The sequence below is a fragment of the Nicotiana sylvestris genome, chromosome 2 (assembly GCF_000393655.2).
Source record: "Nicotiana sylvestris chromosome 2, ASM39365v2, whole genome shotgun sequence".
Taxonomy (NCBI): Eukaryota; Viridiplantae; Streptophyta; class Magnoliopsida; order Solanales; family Solanaceae; genus Nicotiana; species Nicotiana sylvestris.
Window position 1 is genome coordinate 35,599,503 of NC_091058.1, and position 23,158 is coordinate 35,622,660.

The 23,158-nt window shown below is 40.9% G+C and overlaps 1 protein-coding gene across 1 annotated transcript; it reads left to right on the plus strand.

Moving 5' to 3' along the window:
- The first annotated feature begins 3,025 nt into the window (after positions 1-3,025).
- Positions 3,026-11,566, plus strand: LOC138884207 (uncharacterized). Its single transcript, XM_070165271.1, has 3 exons — positions 3,026-3,334; positions 11,247-11,320; positions 11,434-11,566. The coding sequence occupies exons 1-3, from the start codon at positions 3,026-3,028 to the stop codon at positions 11,564-11,566; spliced, it is 516 nt and encodes a 171-aa protein (XP_070021372.1).
- The last annotated feature ends 11,592 nt before the right edge of the window (positions 11,567-23,158 follow it).

Below are 23,158 nucleotides of genomic sequence, written 5' to 3' on the forward strand. Positions count from 1 at the left end.
CGTTGGAACAATAGAAGAAAACCCTAGGAGCCTGAGGTGAAGCAGCGCCTCTAACACCCAAGAACACCCCATCGTCTGTTTTTTCAACCAAACGACCACCCTCTTCTCTCATCTCCAAAAGACACTACTAAAAATTCCATGGAAACAGTTCAAAGATTAGCGAAAATCAGTCCAAAACAACACCTAAAAATGGTCTGTCCATTAATAAAATTAGAGAATAGAGCAAGGTTTTAGGGTCGTCGTTTGTCGCTTTGATTTGTCGCCGATTCGAGGTTCCATTTCTGTCGAGGTCTTGTTCGTGATCTGGTCGCTTTTGAATTTCAAAGCAGTCCAAGCGTTAAAGTTACAGATTCAACTTCCGAGCCGGTCTCCGTTTGAGGACGAGTCGAGGTCATTGTTCGAGTTGAGGTTAGCGATCTTGGTTCGATGTCATTGTTGGCTTCGGTTAGCATAGCTAAAGCTCATAATTTTGTATGCAACCAAAAGGTTAGAAATCTTCAACTGAAATATCCACTTCTAAATCGTTCTTGGTTCAATGTTATATGCATATAGGAGTTGGCCTCTATTTGTGTGTATTTCTTTATGTATATATAATTTTGATTCAAGTTGTGGTATTTCTGTTGAGAGTTTGATTTTTGTAATGAAGCTGAATTTGGGTCTTATGAGTTTGTTGTTTGGTTGTTATATTGTTGTTATGAGATTTTGGGTTTTCACTTCAAACAACACTTCAGTTAATTGAATACCAAGGCATTTTAGCATGTCTTGTAGTTTAAGGGATATTATATGCCAATTGTGGGTGAATATACTGTTTTGTTATAGGTAAATTGTATTTGGTTTTCTATATAGGCTAAGTAAAGTAATATATGATTGTAGAGTTATTTAGAAGAAGAGCTAGGGGCGACGAGTTTTCTGTTGGAATAGGATTCGTTTTTGACTAATAAATGGGTTCGATTAATTTCCTTCATGTTTAATCTTAATTGGCGGAAATGCATAATGTGAAAAATGCGTAGTTGCTTTAGGCGAGTAATTGAAATTACCTTCCTAAAACTCGGGTGCGCATTGATGCGACCCCAAACCCAAATCTTAACGGAGTCAAAATGTGTTGACAACCACGGGTGCATTGATTGTGACGTGGTCCGAGACGCATTTCCACAACGTTGCAATTATTTTAAAATATAATGATAAAAGCGGTTTACAAATAAAAAAGCACATAAGTTAACATGTATTAAAATCAGATAAAATCAAATACAACAGTTAAGCGACCGTGCTAGAACCACGGAACCTGGGAATGCCTAACACCTTCTCCCTGGTTAACAGAATTCCTTACTCGGATTTCTGGTACGCAGACTGTTAACAGAGTCATATTTTTCCTCGGTTCGGGATTCAACCGGTGACTTGGGACACCATTAATCTCTCAAGTGGCGACTTTGAATAATTAATAATTAAATCCCGTTCCGATTGTCCTTTAAATGGAAAAACTCCTGTACACCCTTGGGGGTGTAGGTGAAAAAGGAGGTGTGACAGACGCAGAAACGAGGTAGCCGCACCTCGAGAAGCTAGCCCTGGCTTTGGTCGTAGCTTCACGGAAGGTTGGACCCTATTTCCAGTGCCACCCCATCTCGGTGGTCACTACCTTTTCCCTAAGGAGTATTATGCACAAACTCAAACTATTGGGCATTTTGGCCAAATGGGCCATAGAATTAAGCGAGCATGATATAACCTATCAACCATGAACAACGATAAAGTCGTAAGTTCTCGCTGGCATCGTTGCTGACTTCAGCACAAATAATGCCTGAAGTCGAAAAGGAAGCTGCCAGTACATCCCCCAAAATACATGACCTATGGGTATTGTATACCGACGACACCTCTAACGCGTCGGGGTCGGGACTGGGACTTATGTTCGAGGTCCCGACTGGCGAAGTAATTCGCTAGTCCATAAGATGCCCAGATATGACTAACAATGAGACCGAGTGTGAGGCTATGATTGCAGGACTAAAGTTAACACTCAGGTACGGAGCAAAGCGAGTCGACCTATGTTGCGACTCTTAGCTCGTCGTCAATCAAGTCACAGGGACTTTCCATATCAAGGAACAAAGACTACAAAAATGCCAGGTCGAGATCTGCAAACTACTACCCAAGTTCGATGAATACAAGCTCGACCAAATCCCTCGGACCAGAATATCGAAGCATACAACCCTTCCAAATTAGCAGCGACCACTAAAAGTATAACTGGAGGAAGAAATGTGGTCACTTACCTCTACACGTCGGTCGATCAAATCGAGGTACGCACTATAAACCTAAATTGGGACTGGCGCAACCGTATTATCACATATTTACAGGATGGCGTGCTCCTAGATGACAAAAGAGAAGCCAAAAAGCTTCGAATGTAGGCAGCCAGGTACAACGTCATCAACAACGACTTACACAAGAGAACCTATGGCGGCTCCCTAGTGAAATGCTTAGGCCCAAACCATACACGACATGTTCTAGAAGTGGTCCATGTGGGTCACTGCGTAGCCCATACTGGTAATCGAGCCCTACTAAGATGCCTTATACGAGCAGGCTACTACTGGCCCACAATGAAGAAAGAGGCCACCGACTTCGTGAAAGAATGCGAACAATGCCAAAAATACTCCCCCACGATCCATCAAGTAGGTTAACACCTCCACTCAGTCACCTCGCCTTGGCCTTTCATCAAATGGGGGATGGACATCGTCGGCCCCCTCCCAGCAGGACGAGGTAATATACGATTTCTTTTAGTTTTAACTGACTATTTTTCAAAGTTGGTAGAAGCAGGTGCATTCGCCCAAATACGCGAGTAAGAAGTGATCAACTTCATATAGATGAATATCGTATGTCTCTTCGGCCTCCCGAAAGAAATCAGTTGTGACAACGACCCCAATTCATTGGAAAAAAGATCGCCAAGTTCTTCAAAATATGGCACATCAAAAGAATACTCTCCATGCCATATCATCCCGCGGTCAATGGACAGGCGGAGTCCACCAACAATTCAATATTGAACATCATGAAGAAGAAACTTGAGAATGCCAAGGGACTGTGGCCGGAGTTGCTGCCGAAAGTGCTATGGGCACACCACACAACGCCAAAAACAAGCACAAAAGAAACACTATACTCGCTAGCCTATGGGACTGATGCAGTGATACCGATCGAGGTCGGAGAGCCAAGTCTGAGGTACTCACATGAGAGCGGACCGACTAACGATAATAGCAGGATGCAAGGCCTCGATGAGGTCGAAGAACAAAGAGACATGGCTTACATAAGGATAATTGCTCAGAAACAACAGGTAGAGCGATACTACAAAAAAAAATCCAAGGTCAGACCGCTCAAAGTCGGGGACTATGCACTCAAAGCTAAAACACAAGCAAGCAAAAACCCACGAGAAATAAAGCTACGGACTAATCGGGACAGTCCATACAAAATTACGGCGACATCAAGCAAACGGTCGTTCCAACTGGAAACGATGGAAGGAAAACTACTGCCAAACAACTGGAACATCGCTCACCTCAAGTACTTTAACTTATAAGGAAAAATATTCTCCGAGCTGTACTCTTTTTCCCTCACCTGAGTTTTGTCCCAATTGGGTTTTCTCAGGAAGGTTTTTAACGAGGCGATAAGGAGAACATTTCAAGTTAAAATATGTTTAAGGTGCAGATTGATATATTCATTGCCTGACCTCTCAATACTTCTCCAGGTCGCCTAATGAAGGGACTAGATAGACTGGGACTGTAATGCTGGTCTAAAAAGCATGTAAATTTCTCCAAGTTTATAGAAGCAAAACAAGCGTACAATGAAATCCGCTTACGTTCACTGAAGCAACAATACAACTCACATTCTACCTCGCTCGAATTAACACATTCGACCTTGTTCAAATTAATTAAAGTGACATTCGACCTCGCTTGAATTATGTCACGACCCAAATCAGAAGGCCACGACTGGCACCCGGTTGCTACTCAATCGAGCGCCACGTATCTTATCTTTTTTTCTATAAGACTCATCAGGGGCCATGATAGGCCACATCTATATATGTAATTAACAATATTAGAGCTTAACTCACATAACTAATTCAAAAAGATTTATATAGATACATAAGGGCCGACAAGGTCGTTGACATGTCATACCTAAAGCTATACACATGATATTGTCTACAAACCTCTAAGAAAACATGACCATAACATATAAGTGGGGACAGGGTCCCTGATATCCTCATAAAACAAAGTAACATATATAGAATGTGACTCGGCAATACTTCAGGAAGATGTGGAGCTCACTAACCAAAAGCTGATATCTGGAGGCAGCCTACAGTGGATGGTCCTCACCTCGCCTATCTACACCTACGTGGCATGAAATACAGCGCTCCAAAAAAGGGGCGTCAGTACGAAGAATGTACCGAGTATGTAAGGCAGTAATGAAACGTAATATTAATAAGATACTATCTCGGGGATAGATAAGAGTCAACTTATAACTTCTGACTTGCCGTTGAGGGCCGTAACATATAGAATAAAACCCATATCGTATATATGTATATATATATAAACTACAATATAGTAGTTCTAGTTACCTCATTTCCGTAACGTTAACTGCCCAACTTATCAGTGGTAACTGCCCGACCAGCCGTAGCTTGGTGGTAAATGCATAACTGCCCAACTGGTGGTAAATAATAATACATAACTGCCTAACCGATAGTAACTGTAACTGCCCGACCGGCCGTAGCTTGGTGGTAAATGAATATGCATGAGTGCCCAACTGGTGGTAAATAATGATACATAATTGCCTAACTGGTGGTTGTCACACCTCCTTCTTTCCTACACCCCCGTAAGGTATATAAGGGAGTTTTTTCAATTAAAGTGACAATCGAAACGGGATTAATTTATTAAATTCAGAGTCGCCACTTAAGATAATTTATGGTGTCCCAAGTCACCAGCTTAGAATCCTGAATCGAGGAAAAGATTTACTCTGTTTTACAGTCCGCGAATACAAAAATTCGGGTAAGGAATTCTGTTAACCCGGGAGAAGGTGTTAGGCATTCCCAGGTTCCGTGGTTCTAGCACGGTCGCTCAACTATTATAATTGGCCTATTATCTGATTTTAATACATGGTTTAGACTATGGTATATTTTAGCTTATTAACCGCTTTTAATTATTTTTAGGAAGATTCAACGTTATCTAAAACATGTCTTTGAACCACGCCACATGAAATGCACCCGTAGTCCGAGACATATTTTATTTAACGTTGTCAGATTTGGATTTGGGTCACATGAAATGTGCACCCGAATTTAGGAAGATAATGTTATTAAAATTTGTGAGGGGTTACTGTTCTCGGTGCTACCAGGTATTGATTTCTAAGATTCCCCTCGAAACCGGCGTAGCCTACTATCTCTTCCAGGGTAGGAGTTAACTCGAAATCAGCAAAGTGAAATACATTATGTGTTGGGTCCCAAAATGGTATCAATGCCTCGATTATGTCCTTTCTCGGCTTAACCTTCAAGAGCCCGACAAGACCACCCAATGCTTTTGTCACAACTTTTTTGCTATTGTCCTCCAAATCATGCCACCACATATGCAGCTCCAAAGGGATCTCTTCACAAATTGAGAAAGGTTCATTTTGAATTGTGCTCATCCTGCACATTTATTAAGGTGATTTTAATTAAAAGAAAACTATGACTCATTTTGAATCAAGAAAAATGACCATTTATCAAAATTTTCACAAAAAATATCCAACTTTACCAATATGGCCTTTCAGCACTCGAAAACGAAGATTTTAAGGCTGTGTCGGCTAACCAGCCAAAACCTTTAAAAATGACTAAAGGTGGTTGTTCTTGCAAAAACAGCCTTCTGGCACCCTTTTGAGGGACATTCGACTATTTTTGACAAGAATGACATCAGCTTACTTATTTGCAATAAACATAAAATTTTGTTCTTTTTGGGTTATTTTTTGCAAAAAGGAAGTTGGACCCGATGAAGGTTGCCTACGTATCTCATACCCTGTGAGAATCAAACTGGCGTAGTTCGGACAAATAAAATAAAACCAACTATTTTTCAAAACAAAACCATTTTTTTTTCATTTTTCTAAAAAATTCGGTAGAGTTTCAGTACTATTTGGACATTGGTTTCCAAAACAGGTGATTTAACTCACTTAACCCTCACATTGCTATTCTCTTTTTCCAACTTTATCCCGTTATTCAAAACCCGGTCAGCATGCAAATCCAAATCAAATAAATGCACAAGTAGCAAGTAAAATGCATAAGGATGGTCTTTTCATTTTTGGTACACCTGTCCTAGACAGACCCAACCTCTGTGTTGAGTCTCCAAAGTCAAATGCACGTGATGCAAGCAAAAGTTCCTGCTAGGGATCCGGCATGAGGTCTTGTTATACTAGGTTTAAAACCTGGGTTTATTGTTCTAGACCTGGCTTACCCGAGCGGACGACTCGAGCCAAGGGGGGCAGCATACTGGGAATACAGAAGCTTCACCGGCTTTGCAACTTGTCCGAACCTCGTTCTAAAATTTGGGATATGACTCTAACAGAAGAGAAGTCACACGAAGTGCACACTCCTCCATGATTTAGAAGACTCAGAAAGAAGAAGAGTTTCGTAGCAGTTTATATACAGCTCACAGAATATTAAAGCGGTAAAAGCAACACTTAACACACAAAATCAGATAATTAATAAAGCCAATTATAACAATTCATCTAAGCTCAAAATCTGAACCCTGAACCAGAGATTCTGGTTTCGATCCCCAACAGAGTCGCCAGAGCTGTCACACGTCCTTCTTTCCCACACCCCCGTAAGGTATATAAGGGAGTTTTTCCAATTAAAGTGACAATCGAAACAAGATTATTTATTTATTTAATTGAGAGTAACCACTTGGGATAATTTATGGTGTCCCAAGTCACCAACTTAGAATCCTGAATCAAGGAAAAGATTGACTCTATTTTACAGTCCGCGAACATAGAAATTCGGGTAAGGAATTTTGTTAACCTGGGAGAAGATGTTAGGCATTCCCAGGTTCCGTGGTTCTAGCACGGTCGCTCAACTATTATAATTGGCCTATTATCTGATTTTAATACATGTTTTAGCCTATGGTATATTTTAGCTTATTAACCGCTTTTAATTTTTTTTAGGAAGATTCAATGTTATCTAAAACATGTCTTTGAACCACGCCACATGAAATGCACCCGTAGTTCGAGACATATTTTATTTAGCATTGTGAGATTTGGATATGGGTCACATGAAATGTGCTCCCGAATTTAAGAAGATAATGTTATTAAAATAACGCGCCTAAAGCAACTACGCGTTTTAAACTTTGCAAGGGCCATGGAAATTCGCTAAATGACATGCCTCGAATTCTAAGAGTTTTTAAAAGAAATAATTAAACGAGGGCCACACATTTGGGATTTTATTTGGCGCGGAGCATCTCAATTCCATTTTATTTTTTAAAAAAGATTCAAGGCTAATTAATAAAAAGGCGTAAGGAGTTCTGATTTATTCTAGGCCAAACTTGTGTTAATGACTCAATAACATACAGGGCTTGGTACGTGAAAATACTGGACCCCAAATGAAACCTAGCTTGGCAGCCTGGTCGTGGAGGAGGACTGCAATTCACAATTGGGCCCGACATGACAACCCAAAACGTGATCCGTCAAATGCACTTGAGGCAACTTGTATCGTTAAGAAAATCTTGAATGGAATAATCGTTGCTGAAATTTTAATTCAAATGGAATTCTAAGACATCCTTATTTGCACTAATACCTCTTTCACACACATTATTTATCAATTACAAAGCTCAAAGGCATCCGCCACTTGTATTAAAATCTGATGCAACTATTGCCCTTGAACAAACTTGGAGTTCAAATCACTTCTAGAGAAAAACATGATGCACAAGAACTGAAACTGGACAAGAAAATTTACTAATTCCGAAATCAAACACCTACAACCATCTGACAGCCTTATGAATTCACATGACAAGGACACGATGGTAATATTGATATTCAACAGAGACCCAAAGCCCAACTCAGTATCTCATACCTAGTTTCTTCCCATTCAATATTGAACCATCACAATTCAGAATATCACATACAATCCATAGGTTGTTCCCCAAATCATAGCTGGACTTAATTAATTACAGGAATTCAACTATTATTCAATTATGCAATTCCTAACGCACATCACGAAAGTACAACTGATGACTCATTTAACACATATTGCATAGGGTCTATAATGTTTGAACAATCTACACTTCAAAAGAACCACATTCATTTCTTAAGTAAACACATGACATGTAAGAAACACATGAATCAGAAGAATTTAATAAAGGAAATGAAAACTAGCTATAGGCCATTAGACTACAAGTAGAAACTCCAGATCTTTGTTTCCACTTCATTTCATCAAATCTGCATTTACATTCTTCAGATCTCAAGAGTAATACCTGGATATCGAAAGGGGAAAAGAACAAAGTGAGGAATCAACAGTAGAACAAGCAGAAATCAACACCAACAACACTCAGTAAACCAATTTCAAACCTCAGAAAATGACATACAACAACCCAGGAACCAGTTTCAAACACACAATAACCCAGCAAACATCAAAACCCAAACTCGATGACTAGACCTCAAACCATTTCAAAACCCAAGCCAGCAGAAATTGATTCAGGAAGTGAAGACCTCAAAAGGCAAAGCATAAACTTAACGGAACAGTATTTTCTATCAAAATTTTCAGCAAAATCCCCCTCTTCAATGCCCGGAAGTATGCCTTTATAGGCAAGAAAATAGGGCAACTAATGTGAATCTGATGTGCACCTTAGTCCCTTTCTCAATTCTCATTTTTGCTTAAAAGTCCTTAAATTACTGACTTGTTGGCCAAGTAAGGCTATTTTGCAGCTTTTGAGAAGCTTCCTCAGGCTGTTAACAAAAGATTCCCTACCCCAACTTCCAAAATTATCCCTTGAAGACTCTGTTTTTATCTTTGGGCCAAGCATCCATATGGGTCAATTTAGAAAAGGGCCTCGTTTAAACAATGGGTCCAAACACTATAACCCAATCCACAAACTCCAAGCCATTAATCACTGTGAGGCTCAGACGAACGAGGCTGCTTGGGCCAAAAGCAAGAAAAAGATAACATGGGAGGAAGAGAATTGAGTCCAAAGAACTCAACTGATTCACAAAACAAAATGACTTAATTATCCTAGCAACAGTTATGAACCAAACAAACGATTCAAACAAGATAAATAAACTACTTAAACAGCACCTGGCTCCAATTACTTCTAACGAACTAATCCAAACGAGTTTTAAAAGAAATGATACAGAGGAGGAAAATACCTACTGACTAAATGGAAGCATGCCTCTCTCGAATAGACTCATCGGTTTGGATCTTGCATGAATTTGATGAAACTTCAAAATAAGTCAAAATCCAGGCTAGTCACTCATCCTCACAGAGAATAGTTGACTAGCATGGGTTTTGACCCATTAGCAGTCTAAGAAGTGACTCCGATTCAAGATTCGAATGAAACTAGGGTGGTTCGAAGGAAAATAATTAGAGATTGGGGAAGAGGGGATGAAGGAGGTCAAGGGGTGTTATTTTGGGGCCGGTCAGAGGTGGCGCCGCCACCGGAGAAACTGTGGCGACGTTAGGGTTCCAAGTTTTGATCGGATATTTGAGGGAATCTGGCTGGATTTGAGGGAAGGTGGTTGGATATATGGAAAGAGGGGAGTGAGGAGATTATTTGGTGTGATTTTGGGTGTATTTGGCCGCCGGCCGCCGCCTTGGGCGATTTCAGATGGGCGGCGGACGGTGGTTAGGGCGGAGCATGGTCGGAGTGTTTGGGATTCTGAGGGTGTTGTGTGAGAGACGGTTTGGGGGGGGGGGTAGGGGTGTTTAGGACATATATATCCTAAATGATCCCCACTTCTCAGCCGTTTGATCATATAACCTCGACGGTTGAGATCAAAACTTAACTAAATGGGGTCGTTTGTGTAGTGGGGGGGCCAGATCGGGTTAGAGTATGGTTTTGGGTCGGGTTATGACGGGTTCTGGGGGAATTTTATTTTGGGCCCAAGTAATTTTAAACAAAATGGCCCAAAACCAGGCTTCTCATCTTAATTTTTCTTCCTTTTCCTTTTCTTTCCAAAATCTTTCCTTTTCAAATTAAAAAATAAAACCCAATTAATCCCTAAATCAAATTGTCTTACCACATTAAACTAATTAACTCTAACTAATAATTACCACAACTAATTAAAAATCAAATTTAAGGAAAATTACAAAAATTCAAAATTAAACTTAAAAGCGTAAAAATAAACTATTTTTTTGTGATTTTTTCCATTTTATAGAACAACTAATTTGCTAATTAGTCTACTAAAATTAAATTCTAAATGCAAATACAACATATATATTGTTTTGTATTTTTCATTAATTAAATAAAGTAAACATGCACAAACAAATGCAAACAATTGACAGAAAATGCCATAAGAATCCACAAAATTGCAAACAGTGGAAAAAATTATTTTGTTTTGAACTTATGGGAGTAATTCATATAGGGCAAAAATTGCGTGCTCACAGTTGCCCCTCTTTGCTCGGAAACACGAAGAATTTTCGGGCAAAGACAAAGTGAGCGGATACGAGCGATTTTTGCCCGTTTGAATACTCCGTGGGAAGTATTTTTGAAAAATTTGACCGCACCCTGCTTCTGAGGTTGCCTACATATCCTTGGCTATAAAGGAATCCGGTAAGTGTAGTTCGGGAATGTTTGGCAGCTGAGACTACCATAAAGCTGTGATTTCCCTGTTGCTGCTACTGCTGCTACTTCTTACTAAACCCCTTATTATACCGTGTCAAAATAAGAAGAAACTAGACTAGACTATGATCTATAAGTTACAAAAATCCTATTTGTATCTTCAAACTTGATCTTGTGATTCTTGTTGCCTTGTATTCTCCCGGTGAAATCCCTTTGTTGAGTTGTAATCTGAGACGCTTTCCCTTTTCTTCAGGTGGACGCCTGATTGCTGAATTCAAATTATAATCTGAGATAATTTCCTTTTCTTCAGGTGGACGCCTGATTGCCAAAACTGAACTGTATTCCCGTGCTCTCCAGGTAGGCGCCTGATCGCCAAAACTTCAACTGTGTTTCCTTACTCTCCAGGTGGGCACCTGATTGCCAAAACTTCAACTGTGTTCCCTTGCTCTCCAGGTGGGCGCCTGATTGCCAAAACTTCAACTGTGTTCCTTTGCTTTCCAGGTGGTGCCTGATTGCCGAACTTCAACTGTGTTCCCTTGCTCTCCAGGTGGGCGCCTGATTGCCGAACTTGAACCGTATTCCCGTGCTCTCCAGGTGGGCGCCTGACTGACGAACTTGAATCATATTACCTTGCTCTCCAGGTGGGCGCCTGATTGCTGAACTTGAACTGTATTCCTGTGCTCTCCAGGTGGGCGCCTGATTGCCAAAACTTCAACTGTTCATCTGAAACTGCTTCCTTTGAACCTAATTACATCAAAACAAACAAAACAAAAGAAATTTTCCTGCCCCAGTTTGGTGTTGGGCGCATCTATGAGTGTTAATTGAATCATTCCAAATATTTCTATGAATTTGAAAGCTAGATCCCATTATTCAGGAGGGTCCTGAAAACTCCTAGTTAAATGACAGTTTTAAAAAGCTGAATTATGTTTTTTTAAAGGTATGACTTCCGCTAGATCTTTCTATCTAAGAAGGTCTTATGACTGCATCCCATTATCCAGGAGGGTCCTGACAATCTCTTAATTAAGCGATAATTTTAAATCTAAGTTATATCTTCTAAAGGTAAGAAGGTATTAAAGCTACATCCCATTATCCAGGAGGGTCCTGACAATCAAAAATCAAGTCTTATCTTAAGAGTGACAACTTTTACGGCTAAATTATACCACCCTACAACAGAACTTACATCAAATCTTGTTATCTAATGAAAATATTAAAGCTAGGTCCCATTATTCAGGAGGGTCCTGAAAACTCTTAATTGCATCCTATCTCAAACATGCAAACTTTGAATCCTACTTATGTTCCTTTGGGGTATATTTATGTTAGGTCTTGCTACTCATGATTGTTTTGAATTTTAAACTAGGTCCCATTATCTAGGCGGGTCCTGAAAACTTCAAATGAAATCCCATTATCCAGGCGGGTCCTGAAAACTTCAAATGAAATCCCATTATCCAGGTGGGTCTTGAAAACTTCAAATAAAATCCCATTATCCAGGCGGGTCCTGAGAACTTGAAATGAAATCCCATTATCCAGTCGGGTCCTGAAAACTTCAAATGAAATCCCATTATCCAGGCGGGTCTTGGGAACTTGAAATGAAATTCCATTATCCACGCGGGTCCTGAAAACTTCAAATGAAATCCAATTATCCAGGCGGGTCCTGAAAACTTCAAATGAAATCCCATTATCCAGGCGGGTCCTAAGAACTTCAAATGAAATCCCATTATCCAGGCGGGTCCAGGCGGGTCCTGAGAACTTCAAATGAAATCCCATTATCCAGGCGGGTCCAGGCGGGTCCTGAGAACTTCGAATGAAATGCCATTATCCAGGCGGGTCCTATCTGGTGCTTGCCTTTCCTTATGGCGGATTTCCCCGAAACAATCGAAACTTTCTGCCCCTATTTCAATCAAAGAAAAATCTTGTCAGTTTAAAATGTGATAGTTAGTTTGTGGCATTCTTGCTGAAAGTCTCTCCGCTGTCGTGCTTTGTTTTGACTGGCTTCCCCGAATTGGCTCTGAACCTCTTGACTTTCTGACTATCTTTCAACCCACATGACCTCAGATGACCCGATTGTTCTATACTCGAACCGCTGTTTTAACCTCTGACCCCTTTTACTGAGCCTCTGCGTTTCCCATGAAATTACTAGATCATTCCATCAGTGGATCTTTTGCTGGCATTTTATCCCACTCTACATCATGCTATCTTTGGTATGTTCTGGCCACATTGTGCTTTGCAATTTTTGGAAGTTGGTAGTGAGATTTGAAATCCTTTCTTATTTTGCTTGACCAAGACTGACATTGAAACATCTTAGAGAAATGAGACCCAAAAGAAATGAAATGCAATGACCCTGAGAGTTAAGGATAAAGAAATTCCAAAACTGGATGGCTTGCTAAAAAGGAAAAAGAAAAGAGACTTATCTGAGTGGAACAGCTGATACCAATGATCATGACATGCATTTCGGATTAATCGTCCCAATCTGTCCAGCTAAACAACTTTCAGTTGCCATACTTTATTGCCCCGGAGTTTCCATAACCTGACTTCTTTTCCAAAACCTTGACCTTGTTCGGCCTGCGGTGCCCTGAAGGGTTTTCACCAACAAGCCTCTCTCATTTGTTCATCTCTCAACTCACTTTCGCCTTACGGTGCCCGTGAGAGTTTTTACCAATAAAGATCTCTCATTTTTGATTTCCCTCAGCTCTCGTTGCCTTATGGTGCCCATGAGGGTTTTCACCAACAAGACTCTCTCATTTTTTCATTTTTCTGCTTGGGCCAGAGTGTTGCCCCTGATATGAATCACCTCTACTTGCTTGACTTGGCATCTCTCGAAGATTGATCAGAAGGTCTTTCTTTGGATCATAACGTGGGATTTTGGATAGGGTTAGAAAGAAAGGGTGTCAAAAGGCTCAAAATAATTTGAATGGGTTCAAAATTACAACTTTCGGAATCAAATTTCTTGCAACAACCACAATTTCTGCCTCAGTTTCTTTGCTTGGGGACTTTTGAATTTTTGTTTGATGGGACCGAACCGTGAGGCTGCCTACATATCCTTTAAAGGAATCAGGTCGAACGTAATTCATGTCATAGGAATTACTTTATTGTTGTGATTTTCTTTCCTTTTCTTTCTCTTTCTCTTTTTTTCTTTTCTTTCTCCTTTTCTCTTTTGTTGTTTTGTTGTGTTTTTTTTCTTTTTCTTTTTTTTTCTCTTTTTCTTATTCTTTTTTTTCTTTTTTTTTCCTTTACGTCTCTTTCACGCTTGTGTTTATGATCTTTTCTACTGATTCCGAAAGAGGGTATGAAAGAAAATAAGTAAGGCTCAAAAGTGTAACAAAGGATAAATTGTTTAGATAGTAGAACAAAATGCCTTCGTCATTCCAATCTTCAAAATATGCCAATTACAAACTTTTAACCGAAGAGATCATACATAATATCTTTTGACTGCATCAGAATTGATGGCCATTTCTACACATTTTCCTTCTACATCTGTTAAATATAAAGCACCATTGGACAACACTCTCGTCACGATGAACGGCCTTTGCCAGTTTGGGGCGAACTTGCCTCTTGCTTCAGCCTGATGAGGAAGGATACATTTCAATACTAACTGACCCACTTCAAACCTCCGTGGACACACCTTCTTATTATATGCTCTTGCCATTCTCTGTTGATACAACTGGCCATGACACACTGCTGCTAATCTTTTTTCATCAATTAAACTCAATTGTTCCAAGCGAGTTTTGACCCACTCATCGTCATCAATTTTGGCCTCAGCGACAATCCGAAGGGACGGGACTTCAAGTTCCGCAGGTATCACCGCCTCAGTGCCATGTACCAATAAATAAGGAGTTGCCCCTACTGAAGTGCGATAACCCAGTAATGCAAAAGGCAGCTTCTCATGCCATTGCCTGGAACCTTCCACCATCTTCCAAAGTATATTCTTTGTATTCTTGTTGGCCGCCTCAACTGCTCCGTTTTCCTTGGGGCGGTAAGGGGTGGAATTGCGATACGTAATCTTGAATTGCTGATATACCTCTTTCATCAGATGACTATTGAGATTAGCCCCATTGTTTGTAATGATCACCTTTGGTATCCCAAACCGGCAAATGATACTTGAGTGCACAAAATCAACCACCGCTTTCTTGGTTACGGACTTGAACATTTTAGCCTCTACCCACTTGGTAAAATAGTCGATGGGCACTAGAATGAACCTGTGCCCATTTGATGCTGATGGCTCAATTGGCCCAATGACATCCATGCCCCACGCAACAAAAGGCTATGGTGCGGACATTGTGTGCAATTCGGATGGCAGAGAATGAATCAAATCTCCATGCACTTGGCACTGATGACACTTTAGCACGAAACTGATACAATCTCGCTCCATAGTGAGCCAATAATAACCTGTTTGGAGGATCTTCTTTACCAACACGTACCCGCTCATATGCGGTCCACAGACTCCGAAATGTACTTCGGTCATGATAGCTATGGCCTGTCTAGCATCTATGCATCTCAACAATCCAAGATCTAGAGTCCTTTTGTACAAAACCCCTCCGCTGAAGAAAAATCCGCTCACTAACCGCCGAATTGTTCTCTTTTGATCGCATGTGTCCTGTACCGGATACAACCCCATCCTGATATATTCCTTGATATCATGAAACTAAGGCTCCCCATCAAGTTTTTCTTCTACCACATTACAGTAAGCATGCTGATCATGAACCTGAATATGCAACGGATCAATATAATCCTTATGCGAATGATGTAACATTGATGCCAAGGTAGCCAAACCATCAGCAACTTCGTTATGGATCCTTCTAATGTGCTTGAACTCTACTGATCAAAACCGTTGACAAAGATCATGCAAACATTGACGGTACAGTATGAGTTTTAGATCTCGTGCTAGCCATTCCCCTTGAATCTGATGCACCAGAAGGTCCGAGTCCCCCAAGACCAAAACTTCCTGGACACCCGTGTCTGCAGCTAATCTCAAACCCAAAATTCATGCCTCGTATTCAACCATATTATTAGTACAGTAGAAATGAAGCTGAGTTGTAATAGGGTAGTGATGTCCTGTTTCAGAAATCAATACAGCTCCTATCCCAACGCCTTTCATGTTAGCAGCTCCATCAAAGAAAAGTTTCCAACCTGTCTTTCCAACTTGTTCCAACTAATTAATATGCATCACCTCTTCATCAGGGAAGTAAGTCTTCAAAGGCTCATATTCTTCATCCACTAGGTTCTCAGCCAAATAATCGGCCAAAGCCTAGGCTTTCATCGCGGTCCTGGTCACATAGACGATGTCAAATTCTGTGAGCAAGATCTGCCACTTTGCGAGCCTCCCTGTGGGCTTAGGCTTCTGAAAGATATACTTTAATGGATCCAAACGAGAGATGAGGTAAGTAGTGTAAGATGACAAATAATGCTTTAACTTCTGTGCTACCCAAGTTAGGGCGTAACATGTCCTCTCAAGGTGAGTGTACTTAACCTCGTAAGATGTGAACTTCTTGTTGAGATAATAGATGGCCTACTCTTTCCTGCCGGTGATGTCATGCTGACCCAGCACACAACCAAACGAATTGTCCAAAACTGTCAAATACATAATCAAATGTCTCCCTAGTTCTGGTGGGATCAACACAGGTGGGTTTGACAAATACCCTTTTATCTTATCAAATGCTTCTTGACGCTCATCTGTCCACTTGACCGCAACATCTTTCTTCAACAGTTTGAAGATAGGCTCACATGTTGTCGTAAGCTGAGCAATAAACCTACTGATGTAATTTAACCTCCCTAATAAACTCATCACCTCAGTCTTGTTCCTTGGAGGTGGCAATTCTTGGATAGCTTTAATCTTTGACGGGTCCAATTCAATACCTCGACGGCTGACTATGAATCCCAATAATTTTCCGGATGGCACACCGAATGTGCATTTTGTAGGATTGAGCTTAAGATTGTACCTGCGAAGCATTTGGAAGAATTTTCTCAAATCTCTGACGTGATCAGACTGCTTTCTAGACTTTATGATTACATTATCCACATAAACCTCGATCTCCTCGTGTATCATGTTGTGAAATATGGTTGTCATTGCCCTCATGTAAGTTGCCCCAGCATTTTTCAACCCGAAAGGCATGAACCTGTAGCAGTATGTTCCCCATGGTGTGATGAATGATGTCTTCTCCGCATCTTCCTCATCCATTAAGATCTGATAATAACCCGTATAACAGTCCACAAAAGACCCAAGCTCATGTTTGGCACAATTGTCAATCAGAATGTGGATATTTGACAGTGGGAAGTTGTCCTTGGGACTCGCTTCATTGATATCACGGTAATCAAAACACACTCTGGCCTTGCCATCCTTCTTTGGCACAGGTACTATGTTGTCTAACCAAGTGGGATACCGAGTGACCCAAATGACTTTTGCATCAAACTGCTTAGTGACCTCTTCTTTGATCTTCACACTCATATCAGTCTTAAATTTCCTCAGCTTCTTCTTGACAGGAGGGAGTGCCGGATCAGTGGGCAATTTGTGAACCACCAAGTCAGTGCTTAAACCCGGCATGTCGTGATACGACCATGCAAAGACATCTTTGTACTCAAGTAATGCTTTAATTATCTCTTCCCTGAGTTGAGGTTCAAGCTGGACACTTATTTTAGTTTCTCTGATATTATCTGGTTCCCCTAAATTGATTGCTTCTGTATCACTCAGGTTAGGCTTGGGTTTTTCTTCGAAATGGCTTAGTTCTTTACTAATCTCTTCAAAGGCCTCATCCTCGTCGTATTCTGATTCATTATCACACTCTATTTCTTGAATTACTATTTCCGAATTAGATTGGCTTTTAAGACTGGGCCGAAGATTCCTCATGCATGTCATGTTATTGAAACCAGCATAAAAAGAGCTATACAAGGAAGAAAAGAAAACAAAAATAAAACTGTCAGGAATGAGGAAAGGGAAATTACATTTCATTGAAATTGAAAGATAACAAGGTTTATATATCAAAACGGACGGAACATAGAATCTGAATTACAACCCTGGAATAATCCAGATAAACTAAAAGAAAATCAAAGCAAACTACCAAAACTCCTTCCTGGTGGGGAGAAAAGTAGCTTCCCAATTGTTAATCTTTGCACTGGGCCCAACAAATTGCACATCTGCCTTGCTAGAACCCTCTCCAACTGCCACCATGTTCACCTCATTGAATAATTTCTCAAACCTTTCAAGCAACTCCTTATTATGACCAACCATAGAACTAGGAACTGTTGTTTGCTGGGCGTTTCTTGGCGCCGAGCCTGACAAATGATCTGGAGAGATGTGGGATGGGCTTTGGCAGGACCCATGCCCTCTGTTTCAGCTTTCTGGATCTTTTTATGTCTGCAACTCTGGGCTTGAATCCCAAACCAAATGTATCCAAGTTTTTGGGAGAGACCGGCTGTACGATACCTTGCAGAGATGCACCCAAAACCTTGCCTGGTACAAAACCATTTTTCAACATTTCAACGGCTACCATGACTGCTGCAGTGGTTACCCTCGGCACTGGAATGCACTTCCCTTCTGGAATTTTCTCTACCGATACCGTGTCAAAAACCTGATAAACCCATGGCCCCTTGTCGTCTTCAAACTCTATGAATGGAACAATGGCATCACTGTGGGAACACAAATTATCCTCGCCGCGCACAACAATTTCCTGTCTATCCCATTCAAACTTTACCATTTGATGCAAAGTAGATGGGACTGCTTTTGCAGCATAAATCCAAGGTCGACCCAACAACAGATTATAAGAAATAGCCACATCGAGCACCTAGAACTCCATGGTAAATTCAACAGGCCCTATTGTAAGCTCAAGCACTATGTCCCCGACTGAATCTTTCCCTCCACCATCGAATCCCCGAACACAGATACTGTTCTTGTGAATTCTTTAATCATCCACCTTCAATTTGTTCAAAGTGGAGGGAGGGCAAATGTTTGCACTGAAACCATTGTCGACCAGTACTCGGGTAACCACGGAATCTTCACATTTCACCGTGAGATAGAGGGGTCTATTGTGCTCAGTACCCTCCTAGGCAACTCATTATCAGAAAAGTGACTCAGTTTACCTCAAATATCTTGTTAGCTATCTTTTCCAGGTGGTTTACTGAGATTTTGTCAGGAACATGGGCCTCATTCAGGGTCTTCATCAAAGCCCGACGGTGCTCATCTGAATGGATCAATAATGACAATAGTGAAATCTGAGCCGGTGTATTCCTCAACTGCTCCACAATGGAATAGTCCTACACTTTCATCTTTCTCAAGAATTCCTCTGCTTCTCCTTCGGTCACCACTTCTCACTAGCACTGGGTTGTCTTTGGAGCTCTTAGCTTTTCTCAACTCTTCGGGGGCAAAGCATTTCCCCGATTGAGTCAAACCATGGGTCTCACAAACTTTTTTTAACTTCTTTCCCCTTGTAAGTCACTGTCACTCATTCATAATTCCACGGGACCGCCCTGATGTTGACTATCGGTAATTGAGTTACCGGCTTGACAATGACAAGGTCTATGCGGGTGTCCTCCACAATTACTATAGGCTTGTTCACCACTCCTGGCACAACCACTTTGGATACTTCTTGTATTATTGCCACATCACTTGGGTTCCCCTTTCTGGCTACTGCAGATGGTTCACTATTTGCCCTGCTCAATTGAATCACTTATTTCTCACTTGTTGGTTTTTCAACCGGCTTCACTTCACTGGAACGAATCATCATGATGGTCTGTGAAGTCTTCTTGGGCTCCCCTCCCTTATGCACTATCTCAATCATATTTGTCTCGAGATGAACCGGCAACAGATTCTGGTTGATATTGGGTGACTTCGGAGCTTGGACCTCAATCCGATTAGTATCAATGAGCTCTTGAATAGTTGTTTTCAATTTCCAGTACTTCTATGTATCGTGCCCCGGAGCACCAAAACAATATTCGCAACTCACAAAGTGATCAAGGTTCCTCGGGGGAGGATTTGGTAGTTTTGGCTCGATCGAACTCAGGATACCCAATTGTTGCAACCTGTGGAACAAACTGGTATAGGATTCTCCCAATGGAGTGAAGGTTTTATTCTTTTGCAACCTCTCGTTCTTAAATACTTGGTTGGGCTGGAAACCTGATCCAGAAGGGTTCCGGTAGGCTCTTAGGGGTGGATAGGCATTTTGTGGAGCTGGGTATGTATTTTGTGGTACTGGCGCACGCCATTGTGCGTGGGCCGGAGGTTGGCTGTATGTTTGGGTATGGTGGACAGAAAATAGGGGTCTGGTGGTGGGTAGTAGTGTTGTGGTCTATATAAGGTATGAGGTAGGTTTGGTGGTGGGGTCGAGGCTGGTTATAGTACTGTGATGGACCCTTGGATCCGAACCAAGCTCCTAAATCAATCATTGCTACATCCTTTTTCTTCTTTTTTCCAATTACTCCCCCAGTTCCGCTTTGAATGGCTTGGGTGGTTGCCTTAATAGCCGAATAACTCATGATTTTGTTTGTCTTGAGTCCTTCTTCTACCATACTGCCCATCTTTACCACTTCATTGAAGGACTTGCCTATAGCTGATACCAGATGACCGTAATAAGTAGGTTCTAAGGTCTGCAGAAAATAATCCACCATTTCACTTTCTTTCATTGGAGGGTCAACCCTTGCTGCCTGCTCTCTCCACCTAAAACCATACTCCCTGAAATTCTCATTGTGATTTTTTTTAAGTTTTATCAAAGACAGACGATCCGGAATAATCTCGAGGTAGTACTGGAAGTGACAAGCAAATGCTTGGGCTAGATCATCCCATGTGTACCATCTTCCGTGATCATACCGAGTATACCATTCTAGCGCTGATCCACTCAAACTCTGACTGAAATACGCCATTAGTAACTCATCCTTCCCTCCAGCTCCCCTCGCTACAAAAGCCTCTCAAATGTGCCACTGGATCACCGTGCCCATCATACAAATCAAACTTGGGCATCTTAAACCCTGCCGACAATTGCACATCTGGAAATAGACATAGATCTTTATAGGCCACACTTACTTGGCCTCCCAACCCTTGCATGTCTCTGAATGACTGTTCTAGGCTTTTGACTTTCCTAAACATCTCCTCCTGCTCGGGACTTCTAGATGGTTTTTCAGTTTCCGCAGGGAGGTCAAAATGAGGAGTGTAGGAATATGGTTCGGGAACCTTGAAAGTGGGCTCCGGGGGGTAATACTGGTTGTCGTGAGTTTGGAACAGAGGCTCACTGGAAGATCGGTATAATACAGCAGACGGAGGGGCTACAAAAATAGGAGTGACTGGTGGAGGAGGGTCCGGGACTTGTTTGGGTGGTGGAGCTTGTGATGTATGGGAAGTGGTGCCATAGCACTCTTGGTATAGGGGAAAGGCCGGAGAGGAGTTTACAGTGGGAGGTTCCTGGGTCTGAGCCAATGGCGGGATAAAAACAGGGTTGGCGGGGTAAACTGGCGGTGGGTGCCCTTTTGCCCATGCTTGCTACATTTCAGCCATCTGCTGCTTTAGCTTATACAACTCATCTTTCAGATTAACCTCCGATTCTTCCACCTCTTTTGACAGATCGACAATACTTGCCTCAAGTTCCTGGTTGGCCATGTTCAGCTTATTCTTGGACCGGGTGTTGTAGGAGTGAGTTGCCAGAATGCCAATCAAACTAACCACCTGTTTGGACTATAATTTCATCAATAACAAACTCGTTAGCGATTAGGGCTTTAACAGAGTGTTTAGACGGGCGTCGGACGGTGGTTAGGGCGGAGCATGGTCGGAGTGTTTGGGATTCTGAGGGTGTTGTGTGAGAGACGGTTTTGGGGGGGGGGGTAGGGGTGTTTAGGACATATATATTCTAAATGATCCCCACTTCTCAGCCGTTTGATCATATAACCTCAACGGCTGGGATCAAAACTTAACTAAACGGGGTCGTTTGTGTAGTGGGGGAGCCGGACCGGGTTAGAGTATGGTTTTGGGTCGGGTTATGATGGGTTCTGGAGGAATTTTATTTTGGGACCAAGAAATTTTAAACAAAATGGCCCAAAACCAGGCTTCTCATCTCATTTTTTCTTCTTTTTTCCTTTTCTTTCTAAAATATTTCCTTTCTAAATTAAAAAATAAAACCCAATTAATCCCTAAATCAAATTATCAAACAACATTAAACTAATTAACTCTAACTAATAATTACCGCAACTAATTTAAGGAAAATTACAAAAATTCAAAATTAAACTTAAAAGCGCAAAAATAAACTATTTTTTTGTGATTTTCTCCATTTTATAGAACAACTAATTTGCTAATTAGTCTAACAAATGTAAAATTAAATCCAAAATGCAAATGCAACATATTGTTTTTTGTATTTTTCATTTAAGTAAACATGCACAAATAAATGCAAACAATTGACAGAAAAATGCCATAAGAATCCACAAAATTGCAAATAGTGGAAAGAATTATTTTGTTTTGAACTTATGGGAGTAATTCATATAGGGAAAAAATCACGTGCTCACATTGGTAACCGCCCGAGAAACTTCACCTCCTCAAGGAACACAGCGAAAACAAAGAAAAAAAAAACTTGTCCATTCTTCACAAACCGTGAGAAAGAGAGTTCATAAATACTTCGGCTTACATCTTATGCATCTTTCAAATGCCTAACATAAGAGTATTGATTGCTAACAAAATAATTATCTTGAGTTACAGAATAAAGAAAGGTACCATACCTCATAAAAAGAAGATGAAAAATGAAAGGACAAGGGTGTGTTTTGCTATTGAAAAAAATATTTTCCATGACAAACCATTATCTAGTGTTCAGTTACCCAACGATATTTTCACAAAATTATAGACGGAGGTCATTTTCCTTTCCAAGTATCACTCACTCGTACTCCATAAGTCCATATAACTTGCTTCAACCAGCACGTAAACACTATTTCGATCATTCATGCTAAAAAATATCACCTTATAGGAATGAATAACGTAGATATCCTTAACTACTAAGAGTAGAGCCATTTATGGAATAACATTACGTTTGCGTATCGTTACTTGGATCATGCCAAAAGAAAGAAGGGATAGCCTTTACATACCTGGAGTAGGGAAAAATCCGTATGATATTCTTGGAAAAGGTTGCATCGTACTCCTTTGGAACTGCAAAATTTTACGTTGCTAAAGTGCTAATAATTTTTGTTGGAATTAGTTTGGTTGCAAGAAATTTTGTTGGGAGCTTGTTGAATTTAGTTTCAGCGACTGCTTTTCTTTGAAATGCTTTGAATTTTGGAAGAAAGATATACGATTTCTCACCTTATCATTCTCTGTCCAAAATGAAAACCAAACTTGTATGACTTCCACTTTAATGACTTATTACTTTAGATAGACACCTAAGCGATTATGACTAAGAGTCATATGTCTTAATTGTGGCTTGCTGCCACGTGTGGGTGGGGGGTTTAACTTTATCTTATAA